The 20467-nt window shown below is 36.9% G+C and overlaps 1 protein-coding gene across 1 annotated transcript; it reads left to right on the top strand.

The window, feature by feature from the left end:
- Nucleotides 1-5400: 5400 nt before the first annotated feature.
- Nucleotides 5401-15637, top strand: LOC136217946 (uncharacterized). The gene is made up of 14 exons (XM_066004653.1): nt 5401-5892; nt 6898-6972; nt 7065-7172; nt 7553-7585; nt 7682-7771; nt 7899-8021; nt 9524-9667; nt 11213-11632; nt 12259-12393; nt 13520-13738; nt 13873-14139; nt 14470-14610; nt 14759-15061; nt 15177-15637. The coding sequence occupies exons 1-14, from the start codon at nt 5701-5703 to the stop codon at nt 15396-15398; spliced, it is 2472 nt and encodes an 823-aa protein (XP_065860725.1). The 5' UTR covers nt 5401-5700; the 3' UTR covers nt 15399-15637.
- The last annotated feature ends 4830 nt before the right edge of the window (nt 15638-20467 follow it).

The following is a 20467-nucleotide window of genomic DNA, read 5'->3' as shown; positions in this document are numbered from 1 at the left end:
TCCTCGAGAGCCGGTCCCTTGTTGGAATTGTTCATCGCCTCGTTGTTGGCTTGCATTGTCTTGCACACATCCTCATAACTTTCTCTCATGGATTGCGAAAATCCATGTAGAAATTGGTGGATCTGCTTCTCTAGTTTTGCTAAAAATGGTGCCATGTCGAATATTGGTGGGCCTTGAGGTTGTTGGTTTGCACCTCCGCTATTATTCACGGTCTCAGCCGCACAACCTTCAGGCATGGCGGGTTCGTTGCTCTGATCCCAATTCTGATTTTGACTCTCTTCGGAGTCCGATGGGATGGGATCTTTCCCCGTGTTCTTCCTAGGAGGCATTCTTCGTGAGTACTTATGGGTGAAAATTATGAAATTATGTTAGTAATCTAGTGCTGAAAAAGAAAGAACAAGAAAATAAATAAATGCTTATTAACGGAACAAAAGCAAGGCATGAAAAACAAGTGAGTTAAAAAAAAGCGTGAAGAATATATACGTGGTATGAAAAAACAAGTCTTACAAATTTTTGGCTAAGCCAAAACAAAAAATAAAACGTCCCACCGAGCGTGCCAAAAATTGTTAGCGTTAGCTAATAAATTTTGGTAAAGTGGAAGTGGGATAATGAGTGTGGAAAAATTAAGAACGTAAAAAACGAGTATAGACACAATTTTTGGTAGCAAAAAAAAAAAAACAAAAACAAAGGTCCCACTGGGCGTGCCAAAAATTGTTAGCGATATTTTGCGAATATGCTAATTTCAACCTTGTCACGTGTGGTTAGGGTGCGGGCGTGCCAGAGAAGATTACTTCTCAATTATTAAAGACGGTTAAGTTTATAGAATTGCGCGCCAAAACTTGAAATCTTAAACGAAGCGATTGGCGAGGGACGCAAGGATTGAAAAAGTCCGTCTTGGGTCTCTAGCGCCGTTATGAAAACTTTGCTAGATAAACTGTTTTATTTAAGCTAATGCGGGTAAATTGAAGACGAGAAAATAAAGTGCGAAATTGACACAAGATTTGGTGAAAATTTGTATTTTATTGATGAATAAAGGTTTGAATACATAAAATTGGAAATGAATTACAATTGAGAAATCTCTATATTAAACATATAGACAATCAATTGAATTAGAACGAACAAATCAATACGAAGAATTGAAATGCAATAAAACAAATTGGAATTCAACAACAAACTCGGAGCCACAATAGCTATCTCGGATTGATGTTGAATTTTGGTGTCGGCGTGAGGTCCTTGGAGAACTGCAACCGGTCGGGCCCGTACGGTATGTGCCTTGTGCAATGACTAAACGTTGGTAGGCAAATTGGGTAGATTTAATCTTGACTTTGGGGAGCTTGGTTGGAGTGCTTAAGAACACGGAATTGGGCAAATAAATAGTGTAAATTGAACTTCGGGACGTCAGGAATAACTTTGTATGAGGGATCGAAGGCCAAAACGAATGGTAAACAGACGAAATTGAAGATTGAAAATGACTAGTTGAATCTGGAAAAATCTGGGCAGAATAGCTAAAAGAATTTGGGGTATAAAGATCAGCTTGTAAACGGAGTTTCTGGACATGGAATTGAATGAATCAAAAGGCTAAATCGAAATTCAGGATGTTAGGAACAACTTTGTCCAAGGGATCGAAGGCAAAAAATAAATTTAAATGGACAGAATTGAGCTTTGAAAAAGGATGGACGAATCTGGAAAATTACTTTAGAAAGGAAACTCTAATTGAAAACTTGAGCAGAGTAACGACTTAAGAACACTAATTTGATTTGAGAAACTCGAAAAGGCTTTAGAACTTGAATTGAAGCTAAAGGAAGCTAAATGAGGGATTAAAACCAAGAAAAACGAAGAACGAAAGAAAGAACTTTGAAGAACTTTAAGAACTAGGAACTTAAAACTAAGAACTAGAACATTGAAAGGGACCTTTAGAGAGGGGTTTTGTGTTGTGATTGAGTGTGTGTTTTAGTGTAGGGGAGGGGGTCTATTTATAGTATTTTTAAGTGGCGTTTTGGTAATTAGTTAGTGGTATTAGGGTATTTTGGTCTTTTCATCATCAACTAACTCAACTAACTCCAATTAACACTCCAACTAACTTAACTTCCTCAACTGCCGTTGACTGTTTCCGGAAGAGACGATACGCCCCGCGTATGTCCTACTACGCCCTGCGTGTTGTGGCTCCTGGGCCTTGTGCGTTTCATTGATGATTTTTACGCGTGGCGTCTCTGGTGTCACGTCCCGCGTAAAGGAGTACGCCCTGCGTATTGGCGGATATGCCCTGCGTATCCGTGCTTCTGATCTTGGAACACTCTGCGGATGCGTCTTACGCATGACGTATTGGCAAGTACGTCCCGCGTAAGAAAGTACGCCCCGCGTAAAGTGAAGGACACGCTGCGTATTTGAGTCTCTGAAGTTGATTTCTCCGGACGCCTTGTTTACACGCTGCGTATTGAGGACACGCCCCGCGTGGTGCCGGACTCTCTCATGGGTTGAAGGTTAGCTTACACGTGTATTATTTTCTAGAAAATATAAACTATATCCTAAAAACATAACCCAAGCATTTTATATACATAAAAATAATTATTTTATTTTTTGGGCCAACAATGTCTAAATCGAATTAGACTCACAAATTCGTGTTCAAAATATGCATTGCAAAAGTTGAGTTTGTTTCTATAATTATGATTATCGGTGATTATCATTTCTTGTTGAGAACTTTAGTTAATTGTTGTATTTATTCAAACCATGTAAAATACTATTACTACTTTGTTTGAGTTATAATTTCGTTTCGTATACTAATTTATCCTATGTAAAAATATACTATTACTTTGTAAAAAACAACCATATATAATACTTTAAAATGGCAATGGAATAAAATAATGAATCTAGTTGTCTTATGTGGATAATATTTTTTTGTAAGAATAGTTTATTAAAAAATAACAAGAAATGTGATGTAAAACGAATAAATAAATGGAAAAAAGGTAATGGGGACCATTTTCATAACCAAATATATGTGCAAGATATAATTTTCCAAAGCTGGATCCATTTGACTAATTAATTCACATTTCACTTTCTACAATAAATTTGGACCACTCTTGCATTTTCCCACCACTCTACTTATTGCTCCATTCCATATTAAATTCCAAATTGATACTTATTTTTTTTGGTTCATCAATTAAGGTAATTCTATCTTTCTCATTTATGAACCCAATTTCTTAATTCATTCTTTAAATTAACATTTTAATGTTGAATTAACAATTATAATAATAATATTAATAAATTCACAAATAATAAAATTATCAGACATTAATATAAGATTTATAATTACATAATCTATTTTAGTAACACGAGATATTTATACGATTCTATTTCTATCTCGGTCCGCCAGATAAGTAATTCTTCTGCCATTTGCAAATCTAGTAATTTTTATGGATTAAACCCTAATTTGGGACTGTTTAAAAAAATAATTATTTAAATGGTATCAGTTAAAAATTAATTCCATCTAAGGGACTGTTTTATAAACTATGGTTAAAAAAATTCCATTCCGGTGCATGGCACACCGTAATGGTTAAAAAGAAAAAGCAAAGGGACTCTGCAGAGTCCCTTAATTAATGTTGCAGGAATCCCGTAGGATTCCTGCAACATTTGGGCAGTGGCTTTGTGAAGCCACTGCCCAACTCTCCTCCCTTTTTAGGTAGGAGAGAATTATTATTATTTTTTTAAATAATAAAAAAATATATATGTATACTTTTTTAATTAAATATAAATAATAATAATAGATAAAAAAATTACTAATAATAATATTTATTGGTACAATGGTCAAATTCAATGCTATGGACAGAGATAGGGAGTCTGTGCCCTTCCGACTGTATGGACTATTATAATCACGAGTAGTTTTAGCCCTCATGTTTCCACGAAATTTGAGACTGTGGTCGTTCCGATCCACTGTTTCCAAAAAATAATGATCAGGTGCTAAATTAGCATTCCAAAATTGGCTCTAAATCCAAAATTTCAATTTTTTTCGGTGAAATGCATATTTGATTTAACGTATAAAATAGTTTAAATTTAACCTAATATTTATAAGTAAGATCAATTTTAATCTTGTGTTACCAAAATTTTGAAAAAACTGGTTTAACTGTCACATTCGACTTTTCAAATATCAATTACGGTTAAGATATTTAATGTATTACCAATATATTTATAAAAAAATCAGTTAAAATGCAAAAAAATTATAACTCAGCCAGTTATAAGTTAATCACATTTTTTTGTCAAATGTGTCTAAAATATATTGTGTTACTAATATAGTTACAAATAACTAACGAAAAATATTACGAAACAGGTTCAATTTATCAACAAATTTGTCTATAAAGTCTAATATGATAGCTAAATAATAATCAAACTAGCTTTACATTTTCGATAACACAGAGCTAAATTGATGTTACTTGGAAATGTTAGAGTTAAATTTTTAGTAGGTCAATTTTAACCTAACATTTACAAGCAAGATCAATGTTATCGAAATTTTGAAACTAATTTAACTGTTACTTAGTTGTCACATCAGACTTTCCAAATATCAATTACGGTTAAGATATTTAATGTATCACCAATACAGTTATAAAATTTAACATATTTTTTATAACTGTACTGGTAATAAATTAAATATCTTAACTGTAATTGATATTTGGAAAGTCTAATGTGACAATTAAATAACAGTTAAATCAGATTTTTCAAATTTCGGTAACGCTAGATTTAAAATTGATCTTGCTTGTAAATGTTAGGTTTAATTTAAACTATTTTATATGTTAAACAAAATCTATCATTCACTGAAAATATCAGGATCAACCAATGGTGAATATATGATTGTTCGGTTGTGAGACGATTTTACACGTGAATATAGTGGTTCCGACGGTCGAAGAAACAGGGACCTCTATCTCATTCTTTAGATTTGAATTTGAAACTTCTCTCAATAAAAATTATTATATTTATTATTATTATTTATATTTAATTAAAAAAGTATACATATAATTTTTTTATTATTTAAAAAAAAAAAAATTTCTCTCCTCCCTTAGGGAGGAGAGTTGGGCAGTGGCTTCACAAAGCCACTGCCCAAATGTTGCAGGAATTAGGATTCCTGCAACATTAATTAAGGGACCAGAGTCTTTTGCTTTTTCTTTTTAAGCATTACGGTGTGCCATGCACCGGAATAGAATTCTTTTAACCATAGTTTATAAAACAGCCCTTAAATGGAATTAATTTTTAACTGATACCATTTAAATAATTATTTTTTTAAACAGTCCCAAATTAGGGTTTAATCCAATTTTTATTGGCTCATTAAAAACATTCCCTAAATATATGTTACCGTACCCTATATTTGTGCAGTTTGGATTTATATAATATACTAGTATTTATTTGGAGAATTGTTTTCCCTGTGCTCCGGTTTGACTTGAAGACTTTTGGTGTCCCGTGTCCAAATCCAGATGGAGGGCTCTTCAAATTCCCTCTTCCTCCTCCTTTTACCGTTGTTCTTTTTCTGATTCACCTGTTATGTTTAAATAATGAGCTGTGGATTTCATTGTAAATTCCTCTTCTTTCCCAACTTTCCTGGAAAAGTCGTTTTCCTGGACAATTCAACCATGGGTAAGAGATCGATAAAGCTTTCTAGTTCCTCTGCTGAATAAATAGGTCTGTTCTTCAGTTTGAAATCAATCGTCTACCTTAACAATGACAAAAAGAAGGGGGAGCTCTCGTTTCACCGTTGATGAAGCTGTGGATTTTCTTAATCATCTCTATGATGAGAAGCCTCTTCTGCCATTATTAATTCCTTTAATTTTGATTTTTTGGGCCATTGAGAGATGGATTTTCTCTCTTTCCAATTGGGTTCTTGTTGTTGTTGCTGTTTGGGCTACTATTCAGGCAAGTCCTCCTTTGCTCTTTAATTTCTCCTCTTCTAATTACTTCTCTTTCTTTTCTTTGGTTTTTTTTGTATAATTTGTTCCAGAAGTAGTCCTTGATATTATCATTATTAGTATTGTCTTTTTCTTCCTAAGGAAGTTGATGTTCTTCTTACAGAATTTCGGTTATTCACACAAATTATGAGAGATTCTGATCTCGAAGGATAATTTTGACACTGAAAATTGATGCTTCTTCCCTTTTGCATGTGCTATGAGTTATGGGAAACATATTTGCCCCACATGAATTGGCTGACCGGAAACTGTTTTCCAATTTATATCCATTGACGTTTTCTTTTCTTTTGAAATTTAATGATATTTTTTTTTGTCTTTTTCAGTTTTGGTTCAAGAGCAGGATTCTGCTTTTAACTATTCATTTCTGATTCTGAGAATTTTGTTCAATCAATGGCTTATTATTTTTTAGCTGGTTCATGGAAGTCTATTAAATTGTCTCTTAACTACATAAATTTTATTTCCAAAAATGAATCCATAATTCAGTAACTGCATCTAGCTGTCTGTCATGGCTTCTGGTGAGATCTTACGTAAGGTGGACCCTTTGCTAAGTTGAGCAGTAACTGCTCAATCATGAGATGTGTCATTCCCAAAGCTCGCAATGTAATCATAACTTTTAGGGACTCCGGAGCTAATTTTATTTTTCAACTTTCTGCTTTGCCTTTAAGTCCTGTACAGTCTTAAGAAATGAATACTTAGTATGTAAATTTTCTGCTGTGAGCCTGTGACTGAATTGTTCTTACCCATTTTGTTTTGCCTTTTCACCTGAATGTCATTATTATAAGCATTTTTCTGCATAATTTTATTAAATTTTTCATAAGTAATATGTGAGCATTCAAGGGAGTAATGCTGCTATCTTGTCTGGTTTATCTTATAATTTATAAACAATGTACTTGTGAAGATTTACATAGGGGTCAGTTGTGATAATACTACCATTGCTCTTTTTTTCACTTTATAGTATTGCAGTTATCAACGTCAAAGAGTTGTGGAAGACCTGAACAATAAATGGAAGCGAGTTGTTATTAGCACCTTGGTAACTGTTCTTTCTGCTCATTTCGTTTACCCTGTGTGTTAATGCAGTTAGTGTTTGGCTTTTTATTTGAATGTGCTCGCTTATTTATACAGCCAACAACACCATTGGAACATTGTGAGTGGCTGAACAAGCTGTTTCTGGAAGTCTGGCTTAACTATGTAAATCCAAAACTTTCCCTAAGGTTTTCTTCAATTGTTGAGGTAAGAAGTTATTTCCTCATGTAGTTGGCTAATTGGTATTGGATTTTCTTTTCTGCCTCTGATGCTCAGTAGCAACTCAGTTCTTTGCTGTGCAAATTTTCGTGAAATGGATTATCAAATTGTTGGGTTATCTGATTGAATAATCCATTAACCTTTTCCAAATTATCTTTAATGAAGAGACAAGCTTGCTGTATTTTGTGGATTTTAAAGGGAATAGGCTAGAAATCTCGTTAGAAAGTTAGAATGGAAGATTCATTATTAGTTTGTTCTAGCTAGTCAAATACTCCTGAGGTACTATTGTTGCTCTATTATATACTATTGCAATAGTGGTTTGGATGTTTGTTAGATCAAATTCATTAGTTAAACCTCGTCTTGTGCAGAAACGTTTAAAGCAGCGGAAGTCGAAGCTTATAGTAAGTATTATGCTTTTTATTTTCTTCCCTTGCATTTAGTGAATTAATGTGTTTATCGATATATTTGTTATTGAGGAAATACTACATTTCATGTAGGAAAGAATTGAATTAGAGGAGTTTTCTCTAGGCTCATCCCCCCCTTACTTGGGTCGTCAAGGCACTCGCTGGTCAACTTCTGGTGATCAGGTTAGTTTTTTATTATCATTTTTTCCAATACTTGTAGCATAAGAGGTATGCTTATTTTTGTATTGTACCCGTCACCAGGAACATAGACCTTATATTTTATAATTCTTTTATTGGTTTTTTTTTTCAGCGGTTTATGCATATTGGTTTTGATTGGGAGACCAGTGACTTGCGGATAATGTTGCTTGCTAAGCTGGCGAAGCCAATGGGAACTGCTCGGATTGTTGTTAATAGCCTCACTATCAAGGGTGATGTATGAGAAAGTTCTTTCCCTCCTTAAGTGACCTTTTACTGTAGCCATTCCATTGATTTTAATATATGCAAGTTAAATTCTCTAATCATGAAATTTTCCTTTAAGAATTAGTCTGTGAAAACAGAGTCATTTTTCTACCACTTTTCATCTATCTAAATGTGGCAGTAGAACAGATCTTGGTTTATGAACTTCAACTTTGCACCTAATACCTGTAGTCAGAATTTGGCCAAATATCACTCCAAAGATGATACGGACATTTAGTTTTTACCTTTTTTTATATATTTTTCTTTCATGGTGATATTATCTTGTAATCTATCCTCAAATACTGACAATTTGGAATAGATTAAAAGACATTTTGGCCAGAAGTAACTTGAAGAAAAAAAGGTCATGTTTTTCAATGATATTTAAGCTGGATTCTGAATAGGATTAACTTCTATATTATATTTATAAAAACGTATTTTTCTGTGCAAAATCAATGCTCAGGGTCCAATCTGTGTTCTAGTGCCAACTGCAAGGGGCATAGATGAAATTTGTCTGTTATTTTAGTTTATTCTGTAACATAAGTTTTAGGAATGCATCACCTTATTTTTAGGTCCTTTTATTCCTTATGGTTTAGACCATTAATGTGTGAAGAATTTAGGATGCAATTTTTGTACTTGTTTAAGAAATGACATTGAGTTGAAACAAGGATCAGTTCCAAGTGACAGCTTACACGTTCATTAGAATGGTATATTAGCTCATGACTTGATTTTAGCTGTAGGATGATTAGTGATGAACTTGATGAAAAAATCTGCTTATGGCTTTTTCTGTAGCATCATTCATTGTTGCTTACAGTTCTGTTTCTTTTCTGTCACCAGCTATGTCTGTGTTCTTTCCTTGGGAGGAGTGTTAATAAGCCCAGTCCTTATCTTGTCTCTGCACCTCTTCCTGTACACCTATTGGTTGGAAAAGCTGATTAGAGCACATCTTGTACTTTCGTCTTCATCACTTCCTTTTTTCTTGTCTTCAATGCTATGCCAAGCTTCACAAACTTACAGATCTGTGAAACAATGGCTTTACATACTTTGCGTGAAATGGCGTTTTGACTGGCTGTTATATAAGACCGTGTGCTTTGGAGATTCACAATCCATAAAGCTTCATCATAAACTTAAGGAGGAATTCTGACATTCCCCCTCTTTTGTTACCCAATATATAGAAGTCTACTCATGTTAAAATCCTACGAAGGCTATTTACTAATTGACCTCACCTTTTAAGCTCAAAATTGATCAAACAAACTTATCATTCATGTTTTTGACTGGTGATCTCTTAGACACATTAGCAGCCATGTAGACTGTACATATTAAAAAGATAATGTTCTTTTCGTCAAAGTAAGCATTGTTTTTAATTTGTTATGCAGAGGTGAAATGGGGTTCTAAATATCTCTTAATTTTGATGTTCTTATATTTGACTCCAATTGTTATGTACATTTCTTATTGATATTGAAAATTATATAATTTTTGCAGCTTCTTCTTATACCTGTGTTGGATGGAAGCGCAATTTTGTACTCATTTGTATCAACTCCAGAGGTAAGAATAGGAATTGCCTTTGGAAGTGGTGGAAGCCAGTCACTCCCTGCAACAGAGCTGCCTGGTGTTTCTTCTTGGCTGGTGTGTTTCTTAACTAATAATACATTATAGAATTCCATTCTGATAATAAGTTTGATTGTACGCAGTGAGTATTATGCACACAGAGAAGTAAAAGCAAGTCAGATTGAATTTGTTGTGTGTGAGTTGTTTGTATTCCATGTGTGGTTTGGCATCTTATGCTAGCAAAAGAAAGCCTTCTAAAGGAGCCGAAGTGTTTGTCAGTTACTCATGTAAACAGCAACAGTTCATCTATCTATTTATTCTGTGATGAATAGATGATCATAAGCATTTTCATCGAGATTCCAAGAGATTGAAGGGTTCTATCTAACGAGCCCTAACATAAATCACCATGGGATCAAAATACCCATCCCAATACTAGATGGCCCCATAACTAGATCCCAGGGCCATAACAGTGAGTGAACCGATAAATTTGGATTATGAAATAGACCCTCTAGGTCAAATAAACCAGAATATTATACCCATCCCAATACTAGATCCAGGGCCATAACAGTAAGTCAACCGATAAACTTGGATAAGAAATAGATCCTTGATCCTAGTGCTAGAACCACTGCTGTTAGTAGTTACCACCCTTACTGGCTTTGCAATCTTCATTTTTCTGAAGAATATTGTATATTTGCATTTTTTCTGTTATTTGGCTCTTATGGAAAAGTTTGTGCACTTCTACTTGGTAAGAAGGATTAAGCCAAAATGGCTAACTGACTTCCAAATTCGTTAGAAAATGACGGAGGTTGCAAAAAAAAAAAAAAAAAAACACCCCTTTGATTCTGCTTCTTCGGGGGCTCTCTCCAGTTCTCAACCGCGATGCCGCTACAAATGTTGAGTTAGAGTCATAGGGATGGAGTTCAGAGGAGGAATTTTTAAGGGTTATTCCAGGCGAGGTCACTACCTTTCTCGAATTCGTTGACTTTTGAAAGTCGGGAGCCCTTTCAGATAGAATTTCACCCGAGATGGGATTTTCTTGCCTAAAAAGAAAGTCACATAAACACGTTCCTTTTATTGACCGTGAATGTAATATTTGTCTCTGCACTTCAAACTTCTGAAGTTTTTTATTATTAAATCCAAACAGCAAAGAGTAATTTATAGACAGATCATTTCTGTGAATCATATGAAGCCTTAGAAATACAATGTTTACAGCCAAAATTTAGCATGTGTTGGTGGTTTTTCTGACAAGATCAGTACTGATAGAGGTGCATATAAGCCGAGCCTTCCTACATTTAAAGTTGGAGGTCCCAAGTGGCTGGATTCAAAGTTGATCAAGTACAATTTTTTTTTTTTTTTTTTTATGGTACATCTGCAATAGGATCCATATACACGAAAAGACTCTTTTTGATATAGGGAATAGCTGTTTAGCTCTTCATTCAGCCTATTACCATTGAAATATTACAATCGTCATCAAATATTGCTGGCACTTATGTAAGGGAGCTTATCTCTTGTATAACTGTAATTTCTTTGAATGTGATGTATTTGGACGTTTACATATTTATGAAGGCTACTTGGAATTGAAAGCTTTATTATTATTTTATTTCTGGTTTTCCTTTAATTCAGGTCAAAATTCTCACTGATACAATTGTTAAAACAATGGTCGAACCTCGCCGCCGTTGTTTCTCATTACCAGCAGTTGAGTTAAGGAAAAAGGCTGTTGGTGGAGTTATTCATGTGACTGTTATTTCCGCTTGCAAACTTTCCAGGGGTAGCTTTAAAGGAAGCCCTTCAAGAAGGCAACAATCTCTTTCTGATAAGGATAGTTCAGAAGAGCAGTTAGATGATAAAGAATTGCAAACTTTTGTGGAGGTTGAACTTGAACAGTTAACACGGAAAACAGATACAAGACAAGGCTCAAGTCCAAGATGGAATTCAATATTTAATATGGTTTTACATGAAGACACTGGAACTCTTCGTTTTAATCTTTACAATTGTACCCCAGGCAGTGTCAAGTTTGACTATCTAGCGAGTTGCGAGATAAAGGTATGTAGATACATCTTCATTCCTTTTTATACTGCATAGTCCGAGATCACGGTACTAAAAAAATAATTTTATGGCATGGTCTGCATCTTATCTTAATATTTGCAGGCCTCATAAAATTCATGGTGTCATGTAGACATAATTTTTTCTGCTACTATATGCTGTATGCACATCTATTAAAAATTTTGGTGACTGAAACAATGGAACTTGTTGCTATTTAAGGGACAGATCTCTTTTCCTCCTTTGATAGCTCTAACGACAATGATGTATTTGTTACTAAAGTATAAAAATTCCAATAAGAATGAGAAATTTTCCATCTAAGCCACTGTTCATTTATTTAAATCAGGCAATAAAATTCAAACAATACGGAATAGATGACTCACATGTAGACTTGTGCATATTCAAGCAAGTAAATTTCACTAGTAAAAAGATTAGCGAATAAAATGCTGAAATAAAGTACATTAACTGAGTTAACAATGCAACGAAATTCAATCAGATGATATTGTTTCAAAAGCTTCATCTATAATCCTTGTTCATATTTATTATTTGAATAGATTTTCTTTATACCAATTACTTCATGATTTTCACATGGGAATATGTGGATTTAACCATTTTGCACTTGCTTGCAGGTGAAGTATGTTGCAGATGATTCTACAATGTTTTGGGCAATTGGTCCAAACTTAGGGGTAATTGCTGATCGTGCTGAGATCTGTGGCAAAGAAGTTGAATTGGTTGTTCCATTTGAGGGATCCAATTCAGGGGAGGTAATTTGCAATTTTTTTTAATAGATTTATCACTATAGTTATTAATAGAACTGTTCTCTAGTGATTTGTTCTTGTCATGGAACCGATTTAGCTAAAAGCTTGAGCTGATAGTTAAAGGCCCACTTCATATTAATAGCTGACACACCCCCACACGCGAAAGCACACTTGGGCTTGAAGCGTGACAACACAGGCCCATATTACCATGTCCTGCCAATAACTCAACAAATGGGGCTGCCAGGAATCGAACCCTGGACCACTTGGTCACACTGACTCTGATACCATGTCATGAAACCGTTTGAACCAAAAGCTCGAGCTGATAGTTAAAGGCCCACTTCATATTAATAGCTGACAGTTCTTTTGCCTTATAAATAAAAGCTCATGTTTAAATTGACGTCTCTTGTTGGCTTCAGCTTATTTTCACTTCAGTTTAAAGTTTAAACCCCTTTCTCTTTCAGAGGAAAAAGCATTTATTACATGTTTGATTTTGTAATTTTGTTATGTAATCAACTGCACAGAGCTCTGTTTCTGGCCCTAGACTATCTGTTATTAAGATCACACAAGACAAAATTTCTGGTGTGGCTGAACAGCAATTGAAATTTGAGATTTTCCCCTTTCTAGCCATTATTGTGAAATTTGGAGCCGGATTACCATTACTTGTGTTTTTATGAGACATTTATTAAAAGCATTGTTCTTTTTTCGCACTACCAATTCATTTGTAGGTTAAGGAACCCGTATACTTGTTTTTTATTATAATTGAATTGGACTCCTGGATTTTTTTGCTGCCGGCAGGCTCATTACTATATTAAAAACCCATAGGAAGATTGGTGGATATAGTGTCTCTATTGCAGGGTCAAGCCACTCTTCTGAAAGCATTCTCTTCCTTGTTTGTGGTTACCCCTCTTTTGAGTGAGAAATGACTAGTGGATTAAAGCATTGAAAGTGGTGAAGAAAGGGATTGAATGTCTTACCAGGTTAATAAGACATGCTGATAGTGATACTGGTCCGGCATAGTCATTAGTTGCCATTATCATGCTTGTTACTTGTTTTCTGTTGTAACATTATGATAAACAACTGATTCAAAATTTTCTCTTGTGAGACAATTCAATTATTTATGTGGATTTTGCAGTTGACTGTCAGGCTCGTACTGAAAGAATGGCAATTTTCTGATGGTTCACATAGCTTCAACAAGTTTCCTGTCAGCTCATTGCAATCAATTAATGGATCATCAAATAGTTTTCCAAGAACAGGAAGAAAGATTAATGTAATCGTTGTGGAGGGAAAGGATCTTACTGGAAAAGAAAGGTCTGGAAAATGTAACCCATATGTTAAACTGCAGTATGGAAAGGTAAATTTTTGTTTTTATAGAATAAGTTTATGTATTAAGTCTTGGCTTGCAACTTGCAATTACTAAAAACATGTATGCTATTTCTTGCTCAAATGCCTTACAACTCTAAAAATGTTGTTGCCTTTCTTCTACAGGTTTTGCAAAAAACAAGGACTGCACATGCTTGTATATGGAATCAGAAATTTGAACTAGATGAGATTGGAGGCGGTGAGTACCTTAAGATTAAATGCTTCAATGAAGAAGTATTTGGAGATGACAGCATAGGTAGTGCACGAGTAAATATGGAAGGACTGGTGGATGGTTCAATCAGGGACGTGTGGGTGCCTCTTGAAAATGTGACTTCTGGAGAGCTGAGGCTTCAAATAGAAGCATTCAGAGCTGATGATTATGATGGCTCAAAGGTATGCCGTCGTCAGGTTCAAATAGTGTTTAGTAAAAAACGCTATGGAGAAAGCTCTGTTTGTTACACTAAAAAATTAAGTAAATCCACTTCCAACCGAGGCATAATTTATAGAAGATTTCAATAACTTGTGTTTTTGTTGTCATGGGATTGCGGTAAACCAACTTTAGTTGTGTCCAGTGTGCTCAATTGTTATCAGACTTCAATTTATATGCTCATACTTCATAGCTTGCTTCAGAAGTTGGTATCCAATGACATTTAATTTAAGCTATGTATTTCCTGCTTGAATTTATTAGTGATGCTATTTCCGTTTCCGTGGGTACTTTTTTAGGGTTCTACTGCAGGAGGTTCAAACAATGGTTGGATTGAACTAGTTATTATTGAAGGGAAGGATCTTATAGCTGCTGATATCAGAGGGACAAGTGATCCATACGTAAGGGTGCAATACGGAAACTTAAAGAAGAGAACGAAGGTATAAAACATTGCATTTCTTTTTTCATAGTTTTATGTTCATTAATGATAGACAATATTTTATAAACTCCATCATTCAATAAAAACTGTACAACGGACCATGAGGTTCTCTGTGCTGATATCTTTACTTTTTCTTTTTTGTGTTTCAGATCATGTACAAAACTTTGAATCCCAAGTGGAATCAGACCTTAGAGTTCCCTGATGATGGAGGTCCATTAATGTTGCATGTCAAAGACCATAATGCTTTACTACCCACATCAAGTATAGGTGATTGTACTGTCGAATATCAGAGATTACCACCGAACCAGATGTCTGACAAGTGGATACCTCTCCAAGGAGTGAAAAGGGGAGAGATCCATATTCAAATCACCCGGAGAGTTCCAGAAGTACACAGGAGACATAGTTTAGATACTGAACCTTCTTTCACTAAATCTCACCAGTTTGCTGGTCAGGTGAGTTCTTATTCATTTTTTGCTCAAATTCATACAGAGCAAACAAAATGTCGTGATTTTCGTTTTGTATGGAATGCATCGTGACTTTCGTTTCATTATTTGTGAATTTGATCAGGCGAGAGGGATGATTAGCAAGTTTCAATCTTTGATTGAGGATGGTGATCTGGAGTCGCTCTCGGAGGCTCTGAGTGAGATGGAGAGCTTAGAGGACATGCAAGAAGATTACATGTTACAGCTAGAGACAGAGCAAGCTCTGCTTCTGGACAAAATAAAGGAGCTTGGACAGGAAATCTTTAGCTCATCAACTCCATTGAGCAGAAGATCTTCTGTAATCTGAAGAAAAGGCACATCTCCTAGTTTAACTTAGTTAATACCTGTACAAGGCTTGTAATTCTTTATAAAAGTAGATATACAGATTGTACAAATTTGACTTCACGTCTCAACGATTCTCATATTTGTTCAACTTGTTTATAGTTTAGTTTGTAAGAAGGTATTGTTACCTGAAATGTATTTCAATAAATTCATTAGGTTATTTTGCAACTCTAGAATTCTTTAATCAATTTATTTTTCCCTCGACTTATATTTATATATATTAGCAGTTGGAGATTCCATGAATAATATGAAGCTCAAAATCTTCTTTCAACTCTCAACTTTTTTTAGCGAGATGAGATTAATTAACATATAACACAGTGAAGTGAAGGTACATATAAGTCAGCCTATTATAATTATTTATTAGGATGTAACCTAGACTTGTTCATGCGTGTTCATGTGCTGGATTGGGTTGGGACCAATCAGGTTTTATACTAAATTATTGTTTAATCGTCTGTCCGATTTCTCGGTTCGAAGCTTGTCAGGTACCTTTAAAAGTATCTCCAATAGAGGGTGCTCAAAAGAGTGCCAGTTGATGTGACATTGAGTTTGACAATTTTGAAAGGGTGTCTATTATTGGAGTGATAGTGGGTGCCAAGAAGGTTGCCAATTTTTGACAACCCTGCTTGAAGGTTGAGAAACTTTTTTTAATATAAAAAAATGCTTTACTTGAATACTATTGGTGCACCTTTTTGATGACTCTGTCTCATTTCACTATCTGTTGACAATATTTATAATTAATGTTTTGGCACTTTTTGGAGCAACCTCGGTTGGAGATGTTCTAAGTGGATTATCTCCCAAGTAAAGTTTATATATATATATGGGAGTAATCAGGTGAAAACACTCCCTATGTGAGAATATTTTTTTTATGTGAGAATACACCCATATAAGATTATTTAGAACATTTTATTAGAGATTATTATTAAAGATTATATTGTTTTAGATGTAGATACAGAATATCTAGACAGTTAGATTGTTAGCTTGTGATACTTATCTCCTAGTCGTTCACTACAACGTGAACTCTACTTGTATTTATACAGAATTATACATCAATGACAATCACTCAGTTATTCAAACTGTTACATGGTATCAGAGACCTATCTTCCTTCCAAACCCTAATCTTGCTCTTCTCTCTTCCCTGTTTGCCGAAACACTCACCACTCTCCCTCTCCTACGCCGCCGACCCCCCCTTCACGGCAGCCATGACCACCACCACCAATAACTCCAGCACCGGAACTCCGAACTCCGGCCACTCCGGCACCACCCCAAACACCAACACCGAAAACAGTGCCACCACACACCCATCCCTCACCGTTTCCAATATCTCCAGCTTTATCAAAATTACCCTTGACACTGAGAAGAGCAACTATCCAACCTGGGCCGCCTTATTCAAACTTCATGCCACGGCATTTCAGGTTCTCGATCATATTCTTCCTTCCCAAACCACCACCCCTTCCGCTACTTCCCTTCAACGCACCAATCCAGATCTTTGGTCCCGAATTAACGATGTTGTCCTCCAATGGATTTACAGTACAATATCCCTTGATTTACTACATACTATCATTAAAGCAGATTCGTCTGCAGCTGAGGCCTGGACCCATCTCTAAGATATCTTTTCAGACAACAAGCACTCCCGTGCCCTTTTCCTCCAACAAGAGTTTTCCAAACTTAAACTTGATGACTTCTCTGACGTATCCTCCTACTGTCAGCACCTTAAATCCTTGTCCGATCAGCTCTCAAATGTCGACAGCCCTGTTACTAATGACCAAATGGTCCTGCAACTCATCTCCGGCCTCACAGATGCCTATGATAATATCGGCACTCAGATTCGACACGGAGACCCTCTTCCTCCCTTTAGCAAAGCCAGATCCATGCTTATTCTTGAAGAAACAGCAAGAGCCCGCAAGATTGGCCCTTCCACTGAACTTGTTGCCCTAACCGCCAACACAGAACCAGCCGACCATCCTGCGCACTACTCTTCATCTCGACCTGCGCACAACCGATCGCCCCACATTCACCGTGGAGGTCGTTCCGGTGGACGGTCTTATCGTGGTAGAGGGGGGCGATCCTACCATCGCAATTCCGATGGCTCCTCCTACCGTCCGCCATTCAATCCTTGGGCACCCTACTATCCCTGGGCGCCGCAGCAATCATGGCCGAGCCCACCGTGCCCCTTCCCAACGGCACCCTGGAGTCAGCCACCACCATCTGGCCGATCTCAGCCACATTCAGGCATCCTTGGCCCGCGCCCTAACATGCCGCAGGCTCACCTCAACATGGTCAATTCCTCTTATGCTCCAACCGATATTGAACAAGCCATGCACACAATGACCATTACACCTCCTGATCAGTGGCACATGGATACCGGAGCTACATCCCACATGACGACTAATAAAGGTACACTCACTTCTTATTTTGATTCGCGCCTCAATGGAAATATTGTTGTTGGTAATGGTAATTGTGTACCTATTTCTGGCTCGGGTAATGCATATTTGACCACTAAACACCAACCCCTTCAATTGAAAAATGTTCTGCATGCCCCCCAACTTATTAAAAATCTCATATCTGTCCGTCAGTTTACTAATGATAACCAAGTTTCTGTGGAATTTGACCCTTTGGGTTTCTCTGTGAAGGATTTACAGACGGGAACACGTATCATAAGATGTAATAGTACGGGGGATCTCTATCCAGTCGTGTCTAGCTCTCCTCCATTTCATTCTGCCCTCACTGCACTCTCTTCTGACATTTGGCATCATCGTCTAGGACATTCGGGGCCTCCAATTTTGGACACCCTGATCAATAAAAATTTGATTTCTTGTAATAGGAATAAAAATGTTTCTGTTTGCTCTTCTTGCATTAATGGAAAATTGGTTAAATTACCGTTTCAGTCCTCTCATAATTCTGCGTGTATGCCGTTTGATTTAATTCATAGTGATATATGGACATCACCGGTGTTAAGCTCTAGTGGTCATCGTTATTATGTCTTATTTCTTGACAATTATACGAATTTTCTTTGGACATTTCCTCTAGCTCATAAATCACAAGTCTACTCCGTTTTTCTCACATTTCGTACGTTTGTTTGAACTCAATTCGAACGTGACATTAAAACTTTTCAATGTGACAACGGTGGCGAGTTTAACAATAATTCGTTTCATCAATTTTGTAATCAACATGGCATGCAATTCCGTTTTTCGTGTCCATACACTTCACCCCAAAATGGTAAATCTGAACGCACTATTCGAACCATTAATAACGTCATTCGAACCATCATCAACCATGCTTCTGTCCCATTTCATTTGTGGCACCATGCACTTGCACTCACAACATATCTTCTGAATATATACCCCCACAAAATATTGAGTTACAACTCTCCCACACAGATACTCTATCACCGGGATCCCACTTACTCCCATTTACGCATTTTCGGTTATCTATGTTTTCCGCTCATCCCATCATCTTCTCGTAATAAATTAGCAGCTCGCTCACGACCTTGTGTCTTCCTAGGCTATCCCTCCAATCATAGAGGATACAAGTGTCTTGAGATGTCCACAAATAAATTAGTTATTTCTCGCCATGTGGTTTTTGATGAATCTGTTTTTCCATTTGCAATCACACATTCAAATTCCTCTTCTGCTTCTGCAATTTCTAACTCTATCGATGCCTTCCTTCCCATCCCAAATGACATACCCGCTGCTCCTCCTTCCCCATCTGCGATTCCGCTATCGTCCCCCCATCCCAGTCCGTCGCCCCGCCCTATATCTGTTGAGTCGACGTCCCCCGCATCATCCCGCCCTATGTCTATCGCGTCTGTGTCCCCTGCGTCGTCCTCTGCGTCTATGTCTTCCGGGTCAGTTCTGTCTCCCTTGGTGTCGTCCCCCCTCGCGTCGCCTTCTCCAATCGCTTCTTCATCTCCCCTCGAGTCGTCTTCCGTCACCTCACCGTCCCCCCTAATTCCGACTCTCATTCATCCCATCGCACGACTACTGTCGATGCGCCTTCCCTCACACCACCTCCTGCAATTACAGATACTAGTACTCACCGTATGACCACCCGAGCACAACACGACATTTACAAGCCTCATCGTATACTCAATCTTTCCACCTCTACCATACCAGCCATATCCCCATTGCCTAAAACACCAGCCCTTGCACTATCTGACCCAAATTGGTCACAAGCCATGACTGATGAATTTGAGGCTCTTATTCAAAATAAGACGTGGGTACTCGTACCCCGTCCTAAAAATGCTAATGTTATTCGTAGTTGGTGGATTTTCAGGCACAAAACCAAGTCGGACGGTTCATTTGAGCGATACAAAGCCCGCTTAGTAGGCAATGGTTAAGGACAATTGGCTGGTGTAGACTGTGGTGAAACATTCAGCCCTGTGGTCAAACCGGCAACCATTCGGGCTGTTCTTAGCATTGCTTTGTCAAGAAAGTGGAACCTTCGCCAATTAGATGTTAAAAATGCATTTCTCCATGGGGATCTCAATGAAACGGTCTACATGCATCAGCCGCTGGGTTTTCGCGATTCAGCACATCCTGACCATGTCTGTCTGCTTCGGAAATCACTGTACGGGTTGAAGCAAGCTCCCCGAGCCTGGTACAAGCGATTTGCGACATATGTAACTCAAGTGGGATTCAGCAACAGTACTTCAGATCAGTCCTTATTCATCTATCGACAAGGCATAGACACAGCCTATCTCCTTCTCTACGTCGATGACAATGTTTTAGTTACTTCATCTGATAGGCTCTAGAATTCTATAATCTCCAAACTCAGCTCAGAATTTGCAATGAAGGACTTAGGTCCCCTGAATTATTTTTTGGGAATTTCTGTTACACAATCTCATGGTTCCATTTTCTTGTCACAACGGAAATATGCTTCGGAAATTATTGAAAAAACAGGTCTTGGTTCTTGTAACGCAGCCGCTACGCCTGTAGACACTAAACAAAAGCTCAGTATTTCATCCGGTTCAGCTTATCACAATCCCACTGAATACAGGCAATTAGCTGGTGCTCTGCAATATCTGACACTCACACG

The sequence above is a fragment of the Euphorbia lathyris genome, chromosome 2 (genome assembly GCF_963576675.1).
Source record: "Euphorbia lathyris chromosome 2, ddEupLath1.1, whole genome shotgun sequence".
NCBI classification, from domain to species: Eukaryota; Viridiplantae; Streptophyta; class Magnoliopsida; order Malpighiales; family Euphorbiaceae; genus Euphorbia; species Euphorbia lathyris.
This window is presented reverse-complemented; position numbering and strand designations above follow the sequence as displayed.

Coding starts and splice junctions, on each gene's coding strand:
- LOC136217946 (XM_066004653.1), top strand. CDS start 5,701: ATGACAAAAAGAAGGGGGAGCTCTCGTTTCACCGTTGATGAAGCTGTG. Junction 5,893..6,897: donor CTGTTTGGGCTACTATTCAG/GCAAGTCCTCCT, acceptor TTCACTTTATAG/TATTGCAGTTATCAACGTCA. Junction 7,173..7,552: donor GGTTTTCTTCAATTGTTGAG/GTAAGAAGTTAT, acceptor CGTCTTGTGCAG/AAACGTTTAAAGCAGCGGAA.